This window comes from Colius striatus, chromosome 4 (assembly GCF_028858725.1).
Source record: "Colius striatus isolate bColStr4 chromosome 4, bColStr4.1.hap1, whole genome shotgun sequence".
NCBI lineage: Eukaryota > Metazoa > Chordata > Aves > Coliiformes > Coliidae > Colius > Colius striatus.
In genome coordinates, this window is record NC_084762.1 from 77,051,259 (window position 1) to 77,067,856 (window position 16,598).

General features: G+C 35.4%; 1 protein-coding gene across 27 annotated transcripts in view; it reads left to right on the top strand.

The window, feature by feature from the left end:
• RIMS2 (regulating synaptic membrane exocytosis 2) overlaps positions 1-16,598 on the top strand; it is a 466,103-nt gene that overhangs the window by 408,004 nt on the left and 41,501 nt on the right. For 13 of the 27 annotated variants that reach the window (XM_061995371.1, XM_061995378.1, XM_061995367.1 and 10 more), the window contains one exon: positions 9,475-9,716. The exons of the other annotated variants lie outside the window; for them this stretch is intronic. In XM_061995371.1, coding sequence (XP_061851355.1) covers positions 9,475-9,716 — 242 coding nt within the window. The remainder of the gene's footprint in view (positions 1-9,474; positions 9,717-16,598) is intronic. 27 annotated transcript variants of the gene reach the window in all.

Here is a 16,598-nt window from a genome sequence, read left to right on the forward strand (position 1 = left end):
GACACAATCATGTTTCTATTGAGCCTAAAGGGAAAGAAGAGAAGCCTTTGCTCCAAGCATGCACGGTGTGCAAAGTGCATAGTGCCTTAGCAGGGACTTCTGGTCATAGACCTGTCCTCCCTAGGTCAGAATATCAAAGTTTGCCAACTTGCTTTAAGAAAGATATAAGCCACATTTCCTCACAACATTTTGTTTTTATGATGGTCTTAAGTTTAATTTCCCTCAGAGGCTCAAAGTAACTCAAAGTCATTTTGTCAGTGTGACAGAAGTCAGACAGCCAAGATCACGATGTCCCACATAATGTCTTTTTGGTTGAGGTAATTATGGCTTCAGATCGCTTGCTCATGTCCGTTTAGTTTGCAGTCCCAGAAGATCAATTCTGAGAGATGCTATGGGTTTGCAAGATGTTAGCAGTGTCTATTCTGACCCTGATTTTTTTTAGTCCTCAAGCAACCTGAATTTACAAGGAAGGAAGAAAACATCAGAGTTGCTTTATTCTTTTGATGCTGACTGCCACAGACATACGCATAAACAGTACAGTGAGCATGTGCATATCCACATTGTACAGTACTAATCAAAGCAATCCAGTCTTTCGTGAGTGAAGTATAGCTGCAGCTGTACTGAAATCCATATTGACTACAGCAATTTATTTAAATAAAGCTCTTTTAAGACATCTGTCTCTTCCCTGTGTATTATGTGATTTTTCCCCTTAATGTAATCTCAGTAGTGCATCCTATGCAGCTCCTGCATGTCTGTCTTCTGAAGTTTTCCAGCTGTTAATGTGTTTCCTGAATAACAAAATCTTCCTTATAGATAACTTCAGTTTAACACGGAAAGATTATAAATCATTATTCCTGTTAGCCCAAGCCAATACATGATGTCTCTTACCTCTATATAATTTTAAGCATTTCTGTCTTCAAGGCTGAAATTTTTCTCACTTTCCCAATTTGATTTTCCATTATTTCTCTGGTGGTTTTAGGTCTTGGACACATAGGGGATTTAAATCTAGTTTCTCAATTCACTGCTTGTCTCTGATGGAAGACTGTAATGCAACACCATGTTTGAATAAGTACATAACATTTAACTTCCAGATTAAGTACATGAAAAAGACATTTCTGTAAGAGACATTCTAAACTAAGTCAGATTGCTCACTGTTGATTTTACAAGCAGGAGCTTCTTGTTAACCTGTTTTTGCAAACACAATTGCGTCATTGCCAGACTGGGCTAGAGAAGATGCTTTCTAAACTCAAAGATTTTGGATGCTATACAAAAAGGACTCTGTCTTTGCTTGGAATATACTTACTTTATTGCCAAATTTTCAGAGCTCATATGGACTGCTTGTACTTACAAATAAGTATGACAGCTGACTAACGCAAGACTTTTGGACCTCAGTTTTTTTCACTAGCCTTCTTTTGCATTCATGCATAGTAATGACTTTAGTAGTGATTTAATTCACTGTATCAAAGGAAGAGATTTCTGCAAAGATTCATTGCTGTTAGCAAGATGATAAAGCTTTTCTGTACCTTTGTAAAGGAATACATGAAAGTTTATCAACAGTAATGAATCTTAATGTAATATTTTTTCATAATTTAAATATTACCATTTTTAAAAGTTATAAATTGCATTTTTATATTAAAAATAGTCATTAACTAAAAGTTAGTGAGAACTGTTATAAAAAATCTCTGAAGCTCTGTGGTGAATTCAACTGCGTGTTTGGAAACAATTACCTGTTACAGAGTTTTTTATGCTTCACTCGTTTGTGGCATTTATGGCAATGTTTGCTAAATAATCCAATGGCCTGACCCTAAATGATTTTGAAATGTATTCCTATCTAAAAAAAAACCCAAAACAAAACTAGGCATGATATAGAAAAAGTTATAAATCTATTGATTTATAATAAATGAGCAGAGATTGATACTTAGCAGAGTGGAGAAGGTTGAGTTCAAGTCAATCTATTTGTAATAACAGGTGATGTATTTCTGATTTGCAATGAAAGACACCTTTGAAAGAAGATTCTTCATGTAAAAGTATGGTTGCTTTTATTTTGAGATGTGCACACAAGTTTTCTTTGAATACTAATATCCATAACAAAAGACTTTATAATCACTGCTTTATTGTTTCCCATCGACGTTCTTGTTATAATTTCCATAAAACTAATAATTACGTCAGTCCAGTAGCTATTGAGATTTATGACACAAATGAGTTAGTAGGATAATTTTTGACGAAGTGCATCTCAGGAGACTAAGTCATTATAATTTCAAACCTGCAGTGTCTCTCTTTGATGCGAATTGGCACATGGGTACGTGCATTGGCCAGAAGCATTGTTCCCATGGAAATGTTATTTCCCACATCACAGCTGTCCCCATAATGCTTTTTTAGTTAAATTTCTTCAACAAATTAATGAAATGAGAGCCTCCTCAATTGAGTTAAGCAGCCTATTGAGAACAGCATTAAAATTCCTCTCCTGCTTGTAAAAAGCTGTAAACAAAGTCTTCAGTGTGTTTTCCAGTCTCACAAGAGAAATGAATTAGAAAGTGTCTATTACAACAATTGAAAAAAAAATCCTTTTGAAAATCCTTTCCTTAGGACATCACAGTACATAGCTGTATCCCACAGTTGGAAAAGTGGATTTCTACTGTTTCAACTACTTCATTTTCAATAGACATCATTAAAAGAGAACTAAGCTAAATGGTAGGAAATTAGTAATATTGACTTTGCATTGGGAAAAAAGAAATCCATAAGATCCACCAAATGACTAACCTGTAAATTTGATTCTCCAATACGTACTCTTTTGACAGAGCAATAAGATGTTTTAGTTTACAATTCTGCTGTAAAGATGACTGCAAAAATACAGATAATATCCTCAAAAATCCCACTAGCAATGTACAGTTCAATAAATAGCATTGGTGTCTTTTCCTTCACATTTAAAAATATTAATAATATTGTAGAATGCAAAAATGCTTGTGCTTCATAATACTGGTTTTGGTAAAGTATATATATTGGTAAGTTAAAAAAAACCAAACCAAGATTGTCATAATAATTTTAGTCCACCATTCTTACATAGAAACGGAATAGCATTTTTATTTATTCTTTGTAGAACAGGTGATACTATTTGCAATTTGTTAGTCATTACAGAGTCACTGTGTGTAAAGATTCTGTACTGCTCCCTATGTTGCTTTCTGCTGTGCACTGTTACAGTTGAGGGCCAGGATCTGTTTTAAAAACCACTTTTAGAATAACTTTAGCAGTGCTTTCCTCCTGCAGAACTCCTGATAATGTGTTATCAACTTACCAGGTTACTGAAGAAGGAAGTGTTTCTACATTCAACACAAAATATCTGTCTAGACAGTGTGTTAGTAAGGAAGATGAGAGAAGGAAAAGCAGAGAGAGGAAGGAGATAGGAGTAAATACAGGGGAAAAATTAGGGGTTATGGGAAATATCCCTTCAGTTCATTGGGTCACTAGCTACAGGGCTGAGGTCCTGGCACTGGGTCTTATTTGGAGCCAGAAGTCAGGTTGTAGTATTATTTAACAAATGAGATACAAGGAAAGAGATATATTAACTTTACAAGAGCCTAATTGTTGTTTTGATAAGTCAAGAAGAGAAAAATTAGATAGTGACAGAGAATATCTGAAAGGGTATGGAATTTGTTTTTTGAATGACCATGTTGTCCTAAGATTTGAGTTTGGGTCTTTTTGTCATTTGTATTGCTTGTCTATGGAGAAAGACTAAGCCAGTGTATTATACTAGTTTAGCTTCATAATTGCTTTTTATGGCAGTAACAGCTTTTGGGGATGTCATTGTCTTTAGTTCCTCCATCTCCATTCTCTGTTTTTGCCATATAATAACCTCAAAAGCCATGATAAAGCATAAGGATTCCTACACGTCAGCATTTGGGGATTTTTTTTAGTCTATATTTGGCTTTGTTTTGTTTTTCTGGCCTAAGATAAAGGTTCCTGAGGAAATTTGGCACTTAGTATACTAATCATCCAGTTGATATGAAAACTTTCTATTTCTGTAGGCAAGAACTTGATCAACTAGTGAGATGCCTTCCAAATCTGAAACTGATTCAAAAGCTGCGGCCAGAGATTGCAGATTTTTACCTGTAGTGACAGGATGAGAATTTTGCACCATGAAATCTGCTCCTTAACCCAAACCTCACAAGTAGTTACTTTCCTTCTTTGTCAGATATCAAGGAACTGTTCTGTTCAAATGAACAAAGATCTTGTGAGTCCTACTTCTCTGCCTCCTTTATATGAAGATTTCCTTAGGCATTTTACGGTATTGCACTCTTACTGTGCATCAGTTCCAGAAAGGATCATTTTCCAAGTAGCCAGGCCTAGGCATGGTGTTTTGGGGGATTCCCTGACAATGTTTTCTAATCTTTCTGTAATTGAGTGCATATATTGACAAACTGGAGAGAAAAACATAATAGTTTAGTATTATCTACTATAGTAAGAGTCTGGAAAGCCATGACAGCACATTTTATTCCAGAGAATAATTCCACTCCCTGTTTTGAAAACAAGTGAGTCTCTTGACAAGTGACCTTGAAGATTAATGCCTTTAAGACATTGCGTGTTCCAGAAGCATTAGGTGTGAATAACAGTTTGTACTTGCTTACAGTTTTCCCACAGAATGGTAATGGTTGAAAGGGACCTCTAGAGATCGTGTAGTCCAACTTGCCTGCTAAAGCTGTTTTTTCTTTAAAAAGCATTCTGAAAAAGTTTATGGACTAGATTTGACTTTTTAAATATTAGAATTTGAACACAATTGAAAATTTGTAGTATCATCAAGGAACTTAGGGTTATGTCTATAACAGTAGGCCAGACCAAGCCAGGACATAGTCTTGATAATCCATATTTACACAACTTGTGTCCTCCTTGGCAGAGCTCTGTGCTGCACACACTAAGGTGCCTCTGACTCAACCTAGACTCAATTCAGGAGATAGTACAGATCATGGTCCATTTGCTCTAGGGAACATGCCTGACTTAACCCTGTTTTAGAAAGGATTTAAGCTAGCTGTGTGTATGCAGGCTGTCAAGGTCAGAGAATAGGCCTGAGACAGTTTATTAAGTACTACAGATGTGGCAGAGGGGTCTTCAATGACAATAAGAATCATATTAAATTTTCTATCATAGGTATCTGTCAGTCTGACTTCTCTTGTTTGGCTGGTATGGTACATTTTTAAGAATAATATCTGGTTGTCATAGTCCACTGTTGGCTTTAAAGCACAATTATTTATAGATGGATTACAGTAATTTCTTTTCTAATATTTTTTTTCATTTGTTTTGAAGAACTCTCTGCTTTAGTTTTAAGAATATATTCCTCTAAAATTTATCCATAGTGTAGGTGGCCACAAACAACTGAAGTTTAAAAAATTTACTGTAAAATACATAGGAAACTGACGTGCCCAGCTTGATCCTGACTATCTAGAATAATTATTACTTGGGAAAATATAAATATGCTTAGTATCTTGAATTTACTTTAAGTAGGCTGTTTAAATTGATGATCAGGTTTCAGTTTGTTTTACACTTAGCTCTTATTAGTCATTTAACTTGCTTGAGTATTCCTTCTGCCTGTTTATGAAGAGATTACAGAGGAATTCTGTATCTTAGGAAGAGTGTTTAAAAATACTTCTCACAACTGAAAAAAAATAGTAGACACTTTAATTAGAGCTGAAGGCAGAGTAAAGAGTAAATCTTTCCTTTTCTTTGTTCACTTGGAAACTGAAGCATCTGACTAATTTCTAGCCTGCTTACACAGACATACACCAGTCTGCGGGTCTCATTGTCCTCTGGTAGAGTCCTGAATGTAGGGGTAATGCAGAAAAGAACATTTTCATATGAGCCTTGCCCATTGCCTCATTCTTGTTGACCAGTTGCTGCACATAAGCCAAAGCCAGTGGTCTGGCTGTCACCTTCACTCTGCTGTTGTTATAGACTGTAGGCTGACATGCAGCTGGGGTTGTGCTATGGTATTGTTCTTGTTTTTATGCTAATAAAGGTGACTATTACACCATCATGCACATGTGATTGGGACTAGCATAGTTAACAGCTGACTAATTAACTAACTAAATAATAATAAATGATAAATAAATAATTAAGAGTAATTAAATTAATATCTTATAAGGCACCCTGAGAACTATACTTTTGGTATATATTTACTTCTTGACTCATATCATCTCAAAAATTACTTGTATTTAACATCAGTTAAAAAAAATTGCTGTGCATCTTTAACTGGATGTGTTTGTATGGTTATGTTTGTGGATACCCACATATGAAGAAAACCTCAGGTGTAAGTAATTTTTGTGTCCTGTTAAGATAAAAGGTGGTAGGATTTACTGTCTTTTAATTTACTCCCTCAATCTTATATTTCTGTTACCTCAGAAAGGTACAAAACTTGACATGCAACACCTTATTTTTCTGTGACAAACCCATTTCTGGCACTATCTGAAGATAGTCTGCATAAAGAGATAGCTTCACTAGTGAGGATGCCAAGCATCTACTAAGGATAATTAGTGAGTTAGGTTTTGGATGGCCAGAAAGGGTTCAGAGTTTTCGCTTCTAGAAAAAAAAAAAATAGCTTCCAATACTAGTCATCTGTAATGGTATATCCTCCCATTTTCAAAAGTGAGTTCTCTACTTCTTTTCTCATTTGGTCAAAAAGATGTGGTTGAATGAAGTCTACCTCATTGTTGGCAAGTATACACAGCAAAGCTTTGTTTTGTCATACAGAAAGCTTAAGATGGCAGACAAGGAGAATAATTTTTCATGCATGGTGCTTTCACAGTTAACTGCCTAATGAAATTATAGCAACTTCTTTTTTGCATGGCAACATTGATTTCTTTAATAAGGGTAATTATTGTAATCCATTGCACTTAAATAGAATTATATATCTTAAGAAATGACAGATGAAGCACCTCCAAGGGACATTAGACTTAGGAAATGGGAACTTTCTCCTCAGAGAGAGAAGAAAATAAGTTTTATGAGAAAACAGAATATTTCTCATTTCACTTCTATGACACAAGACCTTTCCTAAATATAAACATCACTTATAAAGCAATGCTATAATTGTTATTTCCTGTTAGTAAATACAACAGGAACCCACTGATTTTCTGATATCATTCTTGAAAAATAGACCATTGGAATAGGTTGTTCTGCAAGCAGTAAAAATGTTACTTTCTCAATCAGTCTCTGCTTTGTAAATGAGCTCCCATGTGAAATAACAGATTCAGTTAATGACTTATACTATTGTGTTTCCCTAAAATGACATTTGTAAGGTCTCTTTCCAAGGATCTGTTTTGAAAATAGTTTTAGAAACTAAGTAACTCTAGTTTTCTCCTCCTGTGGCAAATTGGAACTGATTTTTAATAATATTGAGAAGAGAGATAGGACAGGTAACGTAATCACCTTTCCTTAGAAAACTGGGTTAACACTAACTTTACTGGATAAGAAGATCTAATTTTCTGATTTCTAGAAGAATTTTGCAAAAGGTAAAGTTGAAGAGATTAGCTTGTCCTCACATTGTTCTCCTCAGATCTCTCTAGTATTTCCTATATGCAAGATAGATAGTGTTGAAACTGAGATCTAGTTTGTGTGACATGTCCTTTCTCTAAAACAATACTTAAAGGTGTTTGAAAGAAAATACATCATGTGATGTTTTTATCTCACAAGATATCACAATACTAAAAAGCCCCAGAAATTCAGATACTTTTTTTTTCCCCCTTCCCTGCCTTCCTCTTTAGTCACGTCTTACCCCACTCTTTGCTTAGGGTTAAATGTGCCAATGTGAATCAGTGTGTTCTAACGGAACAGTAGAGTTTAAAAAGGTTAAGAAAAACTTTTCAGGTTATCACTCTGTTCTAGTCTTTTGTTATTGTCTGTCCAGGTGAGGCCAGTATGGCTCACCCTCAGCTTTCTTTTGTGCCTCTCCATCTCTTGATCCAAACTCTCATTCATATTTTCCCTTATGACTTCTTCAGAAGTACACACAATATATTTTTTACGTAATGGCAGAGGTCCATTTCTATAAAAGATCTCTTGTTTTCCTCTGTGATGTGGCCTAACTCCAAGCATTTTGTACCTTCATGTACAAGCAGCTATCAACTAAAGAACATGGCACTTTATAGGTACCTCTTAAATATTTTAAATAGTTGCATCTTTATCCCATTTTCCCTTCAGTGAGTGGGAAGAGATGCAGTGATCCCTTTGCTTTTGAGGGCATTGCATTAACTCTATAGATAAGCTTTGTGTGTCAGAACATATTAAAACTTAATAAAGGAACAATGTAATTTTTTTTTTTTTTAACAGAGATTCAGGCCATTGTAGGTAAGAGAAAAGGAGTGTGGCTATATCCACTAAAACTTGCTCTAGGGCCATTTGCTGAGCAGTAAAATTTCCCCTGGTTTCCAGAAATATCACACTCTTTTGTGGATTTTCTAAGACTGTATCTAGTGGGACTCTTTATTGAGATGCACTGTTCTGAATATAATAGCAAAAGTCTAAGTTCTGCACAAGAACTTCACTGAAATGGAAGTATTCTCTACGTATTCTCAGGCCCACAGATGCTTCAGTTTCCAGGTCTGGATGTTTGTCCAGACACCTACTAATCAGATGCCAGGCCAAAATTTGTGTAGTGATCACTGTAGATCTCTTCCATTTCTGTCCAAAGAGAAGGTCCCTTAGCCTGGACCACTGGAATATAAGGTCCTCTACGGCATGTGTGAAGTGCTGCAGCAGACAATTTAGTTGCGGCCACATGAAACATGTAGAAACAGTCAATAAATGACTACAAAAAGTATATTAGAATTTATTTCCATTTATCAGTAATGATGATCTAAGTCACACAGCAGCCAAGTGTATGAAATACATATATGATACATGTATTTGTTTCTGAAGAGAGGGAGCAAAAAATCTACGGTTGTTCATTACTGTGTAACGTCATCAAACTCATGGGATGACTGAGCTAAACCAGACTACTGAAAATGTCCTTGAAATGTATGGATATTTAGAAACCAAAGCTAGCTTCCTCAGATTGATATCTTTTCATTCCACCCAGTAATGAATCAAGTATCTGTTCCACAGAGGAATATTGAGTATTTGTGTATATATACATGAGAAGAGAGGCAGAGCACTGATTGCAAAACCTAAATTACCCTAGCAAAAAAACATAGCTATGGTATACTAACATCTGAATCATTTTATATGCCTTTTCTGGTAATATATTTTCAGACAATCAGTAAATAAGAGCTTATTATTTGAAACAAAATAATGAGCAAGTATGTTTACAGATCAAACTGGAATCCAGAATTGAAATTGTTTCTTTTTACCTCTCAAAAACCAAACCTTATCTGTGTGAATTAGATGCTTTTACCCTCCAGTCTCCCAAAACCTTCCATCTGAAACCTGTCCTTTTCTGTCTTCCCTTTTTTATTCTTTTTTGTCTGTACCATTTATCCGTCCACTGGCTGACAGTGTCTTTACATCCAAAATGCAAAGCAGACAGATGGGTGCCTCAGGAAAGAACATGACTAAGAGCACCAGCATCAGCGGGGACATGTACACACTGGAGAAGAACGATGGCAGCCAGTCGGACACGGCAGTGGGTACTGTTGGTGGTGGCAGCAAAAAGAGGCGCTCCAGCATCGGTGCAAAGATGGTCGCCATCGTGGGTCTCTCACGAAAAAGTCGTAGCACCTCACAGCTCAGCCAAACTGGTAGGAACTGGATTTGTCTCGCATCTCAAATTTTCGTTTAAATGTACGTAATGTGTATGTGTTGCAGTTTAATCATTTGGATATCCTGTTGAAGCTGTCTATGAATGGTATTCTGTGGAATGAAAAAAAATGGTCAAACATCTTTCATCTCTGTACACTTACTGAATTCTCTCTTTTTTTATTTTTAGCAAAGTTCCTTTTCAGGTTGGACTGAGGCTTTTCTTTTCTGCTGGTGGGAACCTGCCTAATGCACTAATTTTTTGCTTTTCAGGAGCCAATATGAGCTACTGTACTTATCTTTGGGGAGAATGCTTATTGCAAGTTTGTGAAAGGTCACTGAAATGCTGCAAAATTCATTTGCCTTTGTCACAAATGGTGTTTGTGTATTTCAATATGTGTTTCCTTGTGGGACATTTTTTTCATATTTGAATATGAAACCTTATTTTGAAACAAAACAATTTTCCTGAACAAAATGATAAGTTATATTTTATTGCTGTAGTACAACTGTTATATTGCTTTTTCAATCATTTCTTTTCAGCCTACAAGTGTATTCATCATCAATATAATTTTTTCTCATCTCTGTTTATTTCAGTTAAAATTTGATACTGAAACATTCTACCTAGGAAAAATGGAGAGTTTTTTCTGCTTTGATGCCCAAGCCACTTAAAAATTTTATGCAATTTTTCTATTCCTCGTATTTCAGGGAAAATCCATATAATGCACTCTGAAAAGCTCTCATTGTCAATTAAGGAAGATGTCTAGGATAAGTGTATTTCACATGGAAAAAGATTACTTGCATTTAAATGACAGATAATTTTTATTACAATATTTTAGTAATTTATATAGTTATGCATATATATATACTTTTCTATTTCAAGGAATATACATAGGATATATTGTACTTTCAATATTTAAGCAAAAGTATTGTAACATTGTCAAGTGGTTCAACATAAGTTTATAGTGTTCAGCCATGTGCAGTCCCATCTGATGGTCTCCATTGTGCTAACCACCATTCAGACATTGATCAGAAAATTTTCAGATCTCTGGAAAAACAGCAATTTATATCATGAAACCAAAGTAAGAAGGCCAATGGCATCCTGGGATGCATCAAGAAGAGTGTAGCCAGAAGGTCAAGGGAGGTTCTTCTCCCCCTCTACTCTGCCCTGGTGAGGCCTCATCTGGAATCTCGTGTCCAGTTCTGGGCTCCTCAGCTTAAAGAGGGACAGGGAAGTGCTGGAGAGAGTACAGTGCAGGGCCACCAAGATGATCAGGGGACTGGAACATCTTTCATACAAGGAAAGGCTGCGGGAACTGGGGCTGTTTAGTCTAGAGAAGAGAAGACTGAGGGGTTTCTTATTAACATTTACAAATACCTAAATGGTGGATGTCAGGAGATTGAGGCATCCCTTTTTTCTATTGTAGCTATCAACAGGACAAGGGGTAATGGGATGAAGCTGGAACACAAAAAGTTCCACTTAAATATAAGAAAAAGCTATTTCACCGTGAGGATGAGGGAGCCCTGGCACAGGCTGCCCAGAGGGGTTGTGGAGTCTCCTTCCTTGGAGGTCTTCAGGACCTTCCTGGACATGTTCCTATGCGACCTGATCTAGGTGGACCTGCTTCTGCAGGGGGGTTGGACTAGATGATAGGTCCCTTCCAACCCCTACCATTCTATGATTCTATGATTTTAATGTACAAGTACATGGAGGAAAACAATGACTTGCAATGCCAGAAATTGTGGTAAACTTTGTAAGTAAAGTTTTAGGAGAGGAATTTAAAGTACCCAGGAAGAGTAGAAGCAAAATAAAAAGAGGAAAGGAAGGGTAAGCAAGAGGCATAACAGTGTAGAAGAAGGAGGAGCACAGAAAGAGAGCAGAAAGCTTTAGCATGCATCTTACTGTATGTAATACTAGACGAGAAAATGAAGAGGACAAAGATCATGTATAGTGAAAGTTCTGAATATCGTGCCAACTCTGATGACCACATCAATGGGCAAGTCTTTGCAGCAGTCTCATGTTTTACCAACTCACTTGTGGGTTATGAGAATGGCAATTTCATATACGTTTCCATTTTCTCTGAGTTGAGATGAATGCTGGGAAAAAGATGAAGACATCTTTATACAGATCTTGGGAATGTCTAGTTGGACTAGAAAAAAACTTAGTCTCTTACTCACCTAGAAATCTAAATTTTATTCATGTGATAGTACACAAGTATGTAACTATTTATGTTACTAGTTCTGATCTAGTGTGGTCTCTCTTACCTTAACACATATCAAATTAAGGATGTTAGCTCTTTGTATGCTGTTCAAGTATGTCTTAGCACTAGAGAGAATCCCTGTTGTGGTGTTTGCCTAGATTTAAATACCATGCTGTATTAGTTATCTGGGACTTTTAATGTGAAGTTTTTCTCTCTATATATTCAATCAGTTGCCCAACAACTGATTAGATGCTCAAGTCAGGACAAATGTGAAATGTAACTTTTTCAAAAGTACTCAGTCTTTAGACCCATTGACTGTGAAAAGGGTGTTCTGGAAAGCTCTTGAGTAAAGAACTGTATTTCAATGCTGTTAAAGGTGAAGCAGAAAACAGTGGAGCCTGCATGGTTATGGCTGGCAGCCCTTCTCCCTCATCTGCTCCCTGAGAGAGGCCTGTGCTGTTCAGGGCTGATCTGTATCTGGCCCTGAGAAGGGCAGCCAGTGCACCTCCTCGAAAGGAGACCCCTTGTGTATCAGTTGGATGTGGATTGTTTTGTGCAGCTGTTACTCAGCACCAGCTTTTGCTGTCCTATTTGACCACAGTCCTGTAGGGGCTTGTCTGGTGACCACATGTGTCTGCACCTAGCAGGACAGGCACGTTCATGTGAACACGCCAGTCATATGGTAAGCAAGCCTATGGCCATGGCAGCCCCTGGATTAAATATGTGGACATACTGTGTCTCCAGTGATACAAGGTGAAAGTGCTAAAGTATAGTCTAAAGTTTTTTGTATTCATAAGTAGAACAGTCTTGGCTATGTCTATCATGAACCAAGCATGTAGCCTGCAGAGCAATTTTCCGAATTACTGGAATATTTGAAGGGAATCTGTTTGGACCACCGGTCTTGGTCTTATATGGAATTTTACATTTCTCAATTCAAACTTTGGATTTATATAAAAAACAGTCTTCTACCACACATACAGTACATATGTTTCCTATTGAAAAAGAAAATGGTTAATCACTTCCAACAGTGGTGTCACTGAAGGAGAAAGTACTTTGATTGCCTTTCATTGTCTAAAATGAGATAGAATATGGTAAGCAAACAAATTACTGAACTAAAAGTGTAAACTGATATTTTCTGTCCCTAAAACTAATTTGTTATTAAAGCAACAACTGAAATCATCATTCACTGCTTTTAATCTGACAGCGTATTTCAATTTTTTAAAAAATCCTATATATAATTCAAGTGATTTGGAACAAGCCATTTTGGTTTTTATTTCCTCTCCTGGTCCAGAGACAGATTTCTAATGTTAATAAATTGCTATCATATGTAATATTATGCTTATATCAGTATTCTTAATGTGTAATCTGATTTAGTTTCAAAATAAAACCATATTACACTGATCAAAATATAGGATTAGCAGTTGACAAGAGATTAAGGCCAATTTGTCCTGCTGATTAGTTGAGAATTGTGACATGAATCCTTTACCAAAGAGAAAGTGCTATTATAATAAAGACATTACCAACAGCATTAATCAGCTTTTACTAAATAAACTCTGGAGGGTATGCTAATAAATAAATAGCTTCTAACTACTGACTACAAAAGCTGACTACATATTATTTTAAATATGTTTTACTGAGGTGATAGATTTTTGTTTTCTTCCACATATAGGAAAAGACTAGGGAAGAAGAAGATAAAGCAGTACAAAATTTATGCACTTCTCAATGTATTTTTTGTACAAGAGGTGGTTATATATCTGAGTCCTTATCTTTTCATAAAGCTTCTGTGAGAGCTGGATACAGTGAAAAAAATGTATAGCTTAGGTGTCAGGACTGAACTCCAGGCTGTGCTAGCAATGATCTTATAGAAGTCCACATCTGTCACACACAAGTGTAGAAGACACCTTATGCCATATATAAGCAGAAATTCCAGGCAGATGAGAAGGAAGGCCTGTGATGAGACTAGGAAATAAGAATAAAAGGCTTAATTTTGAGACAAAGTGTGACGATCACCAACTGAGCAATACTGCCCCAGTCACAAATTACACAATGAACTTCCTCTTTGTAATATGTAGTTACCAACTCAGGGAGATATACTCCTGTGAGATTTCCAGCTGACTGTGGCAGAAGTAAAACTAAATCCCTTGGTTGTAGGCATTTCTATGATTAAAAACTTCTACTTCCAAAAAAATTATTTATATTACCATTTGGAAAAAAAGAAAAAGAGAAAGATCTAAGTGTGATCAGAAGGTTTAGCTTGACCTTCCACAAGATTTTTTTTTTTCCATAAGTAGAGGTAAAAGTAGAGAGACAAATGTAGGATGATCTTTCTTGATAAGAATACTACTAAATTATTTTTTCTTATTCAGAGCAAGAGAATTCTCATAAGATCCTTGCTAAAAAAAAAAAAATACATCTCTTCAAGAAACTTTAAAGTTATTTTATTTATTTTTTCACAGTAATCAAGATTTGTTTTTTGTGTTGTTACATAAGGAAAACCCATCACAATCCTTCCTGAATTATGTCAACCAGTAGAGCATTTCCTTTTTGGGTTATGTGAGAGCTATTCAACAGGAAAATTTAGGCTTTCCTTATGAAACTTTTAGTTTGAAAACTCCTTTTGCGATTTTGTTAATTTCTTGTTGGATATTCTGTGAGGGGTCTGGCTTCATCCTATGGAAAACAGAGTGAAAAGAAGAATTTCCCAGGGCAATTTAATACTTCTGTCAATTATTCAGTTTCCAATTTGCCTGAAATGTCTAGAATACCTCCAGTCACAGTTCTTTATATCTCTATTGTTTGTGGAAGAAAATTCAGGTTTATTTTTTGCCAGCTGAAATATTTTTTCTAATATTGTAATTTTTTTTTTTTACATATCCAGCTCAATTACTACTGTTTGCATTGTTCCAGAAGGATAATACTCATCAACATATTGCTCTTTGAACCACCTTCACTAAAAACCAACATGCCATGAAGGGAAATTTGCTTCAGATCTCCAAAGGCCAGCTGGAAGACAACTGTTGTACTTTGCTCTTGGACAGTTGTCAGAAGTATGGTTTTAGCATAAAAAAATAATCAAATTACATCTATAATTACAGATTTATTAGGGCTACATTTTTAAAAATGTAATGTTTTGTAATAATATAGGATTTCTTTTCTTGTACATAAATACAATGCAATATTAAAGGTCCTTTAGTGAGTCATATTTCAATATTGAAATTATATCTTTAACATTATGGATGCCCTCAGCAATGCTTTTAATAATCTTTTGATAAATGATTATTTGAAAGTAAAAAATCATTGAAATAGCCCTAAAACTAAAAGGGGTGTCAGAGGCATACTTTGACTAATTCAGAAGGGCTCCCTGGCTTCAACTGGTATGCAACTTGGATATTGCATGATTAAAAAAGTTCAGTTTTACTACACTCTCATATTGCTGATTTCAGATGGCTGTTTTATGTCTGCATTATAAATAAGAATAATCCGTGCTCTTCATAGGATAAAATGGGGAGGTAGATATTAATGTACTTGTACTTTTAAACACTGCACAAGATATATAACACCAGGAAAATCATGCAGATACTGAGAATACAGTACTTGCCTGTGATTAACTAAGATCATTAATAGCTACCAAAATTGTTGAGGCTTTTTATAAGTGGATATCTTAAGTATTTTCAAAATATAAAATTAATGCAATATTTTGTGTGAAATCTGCAGTGTTAAGGCAGTGCCGTATTCAACTAATATATTAAGTAGAAAAGCTAATATAGTAACACTTAATAGAAACTGTGTTATAGACATTCTAAAATCTGTAAATTACATGTTCTAGCAAGGCAATATTCTACTTTTGTTTTAATATAGCATAAAAATATGCTGGTATATGGACATCAGAAAAATTCTTTATGCATCTGTTTTAACTTAAGTTGTTTTGCTTACTGATTCATTCATTTTATCAGCAACAAGTACTTTTTTGCAATAAGCATTCATATAAAACATGACGAGGATAAAGTATTGATATTTTATAATTTTTACATCACCTTTTTATATTTGTTTTAATGTTTTTGGTCATTTCAAGAGTATGCAAGATTGGGTAGTATCTTTGAAACTTTAAACTCACATATTGGAATCATTATCTTATGAAAACTCATGCATCCTGAGAAGATCTTCAAAACTAAAATAAGATCGCTTTTGAATGTGAAGGTCTTCATAGAAGCATTGCCTGTGTTTTACCAAGAACCTCTTCTCCCTGCTACCAGCTCTTTCCTTGTTACAATTTTTCTCAGCTAGATATGTCCTCTTATTTCCACAAATTCCCTGTTCTTGCACATACCTGCAGAGCATGCATTTCAATTATTCAGTCTATAGGCAACTGAAAAGCTGTTTCGGTTTGTGATCTCTTCATACCATGAGTTGCATTATTTGACTGAAAGTTATGCTCCCATCCAGAGGATGTAAATAAAATTGTTTTATATGAATAGGTGTAACTTGGAGGATGAAATAGGTTTAGACAGAATTTTTATTATTTCCCTGTGGTAAAGACATTCTGATTTCATTTTTAAGGTTGAATATTATTTATGAATGTTGGAAATTACCTGACAATTTGTGTCTTCTATTAAGCATATGAGTAGTTCCACTGAAATTAGTGGTATGTTTGAGGGATACCAACCCTAATAAAGGGAAAGAAGATGT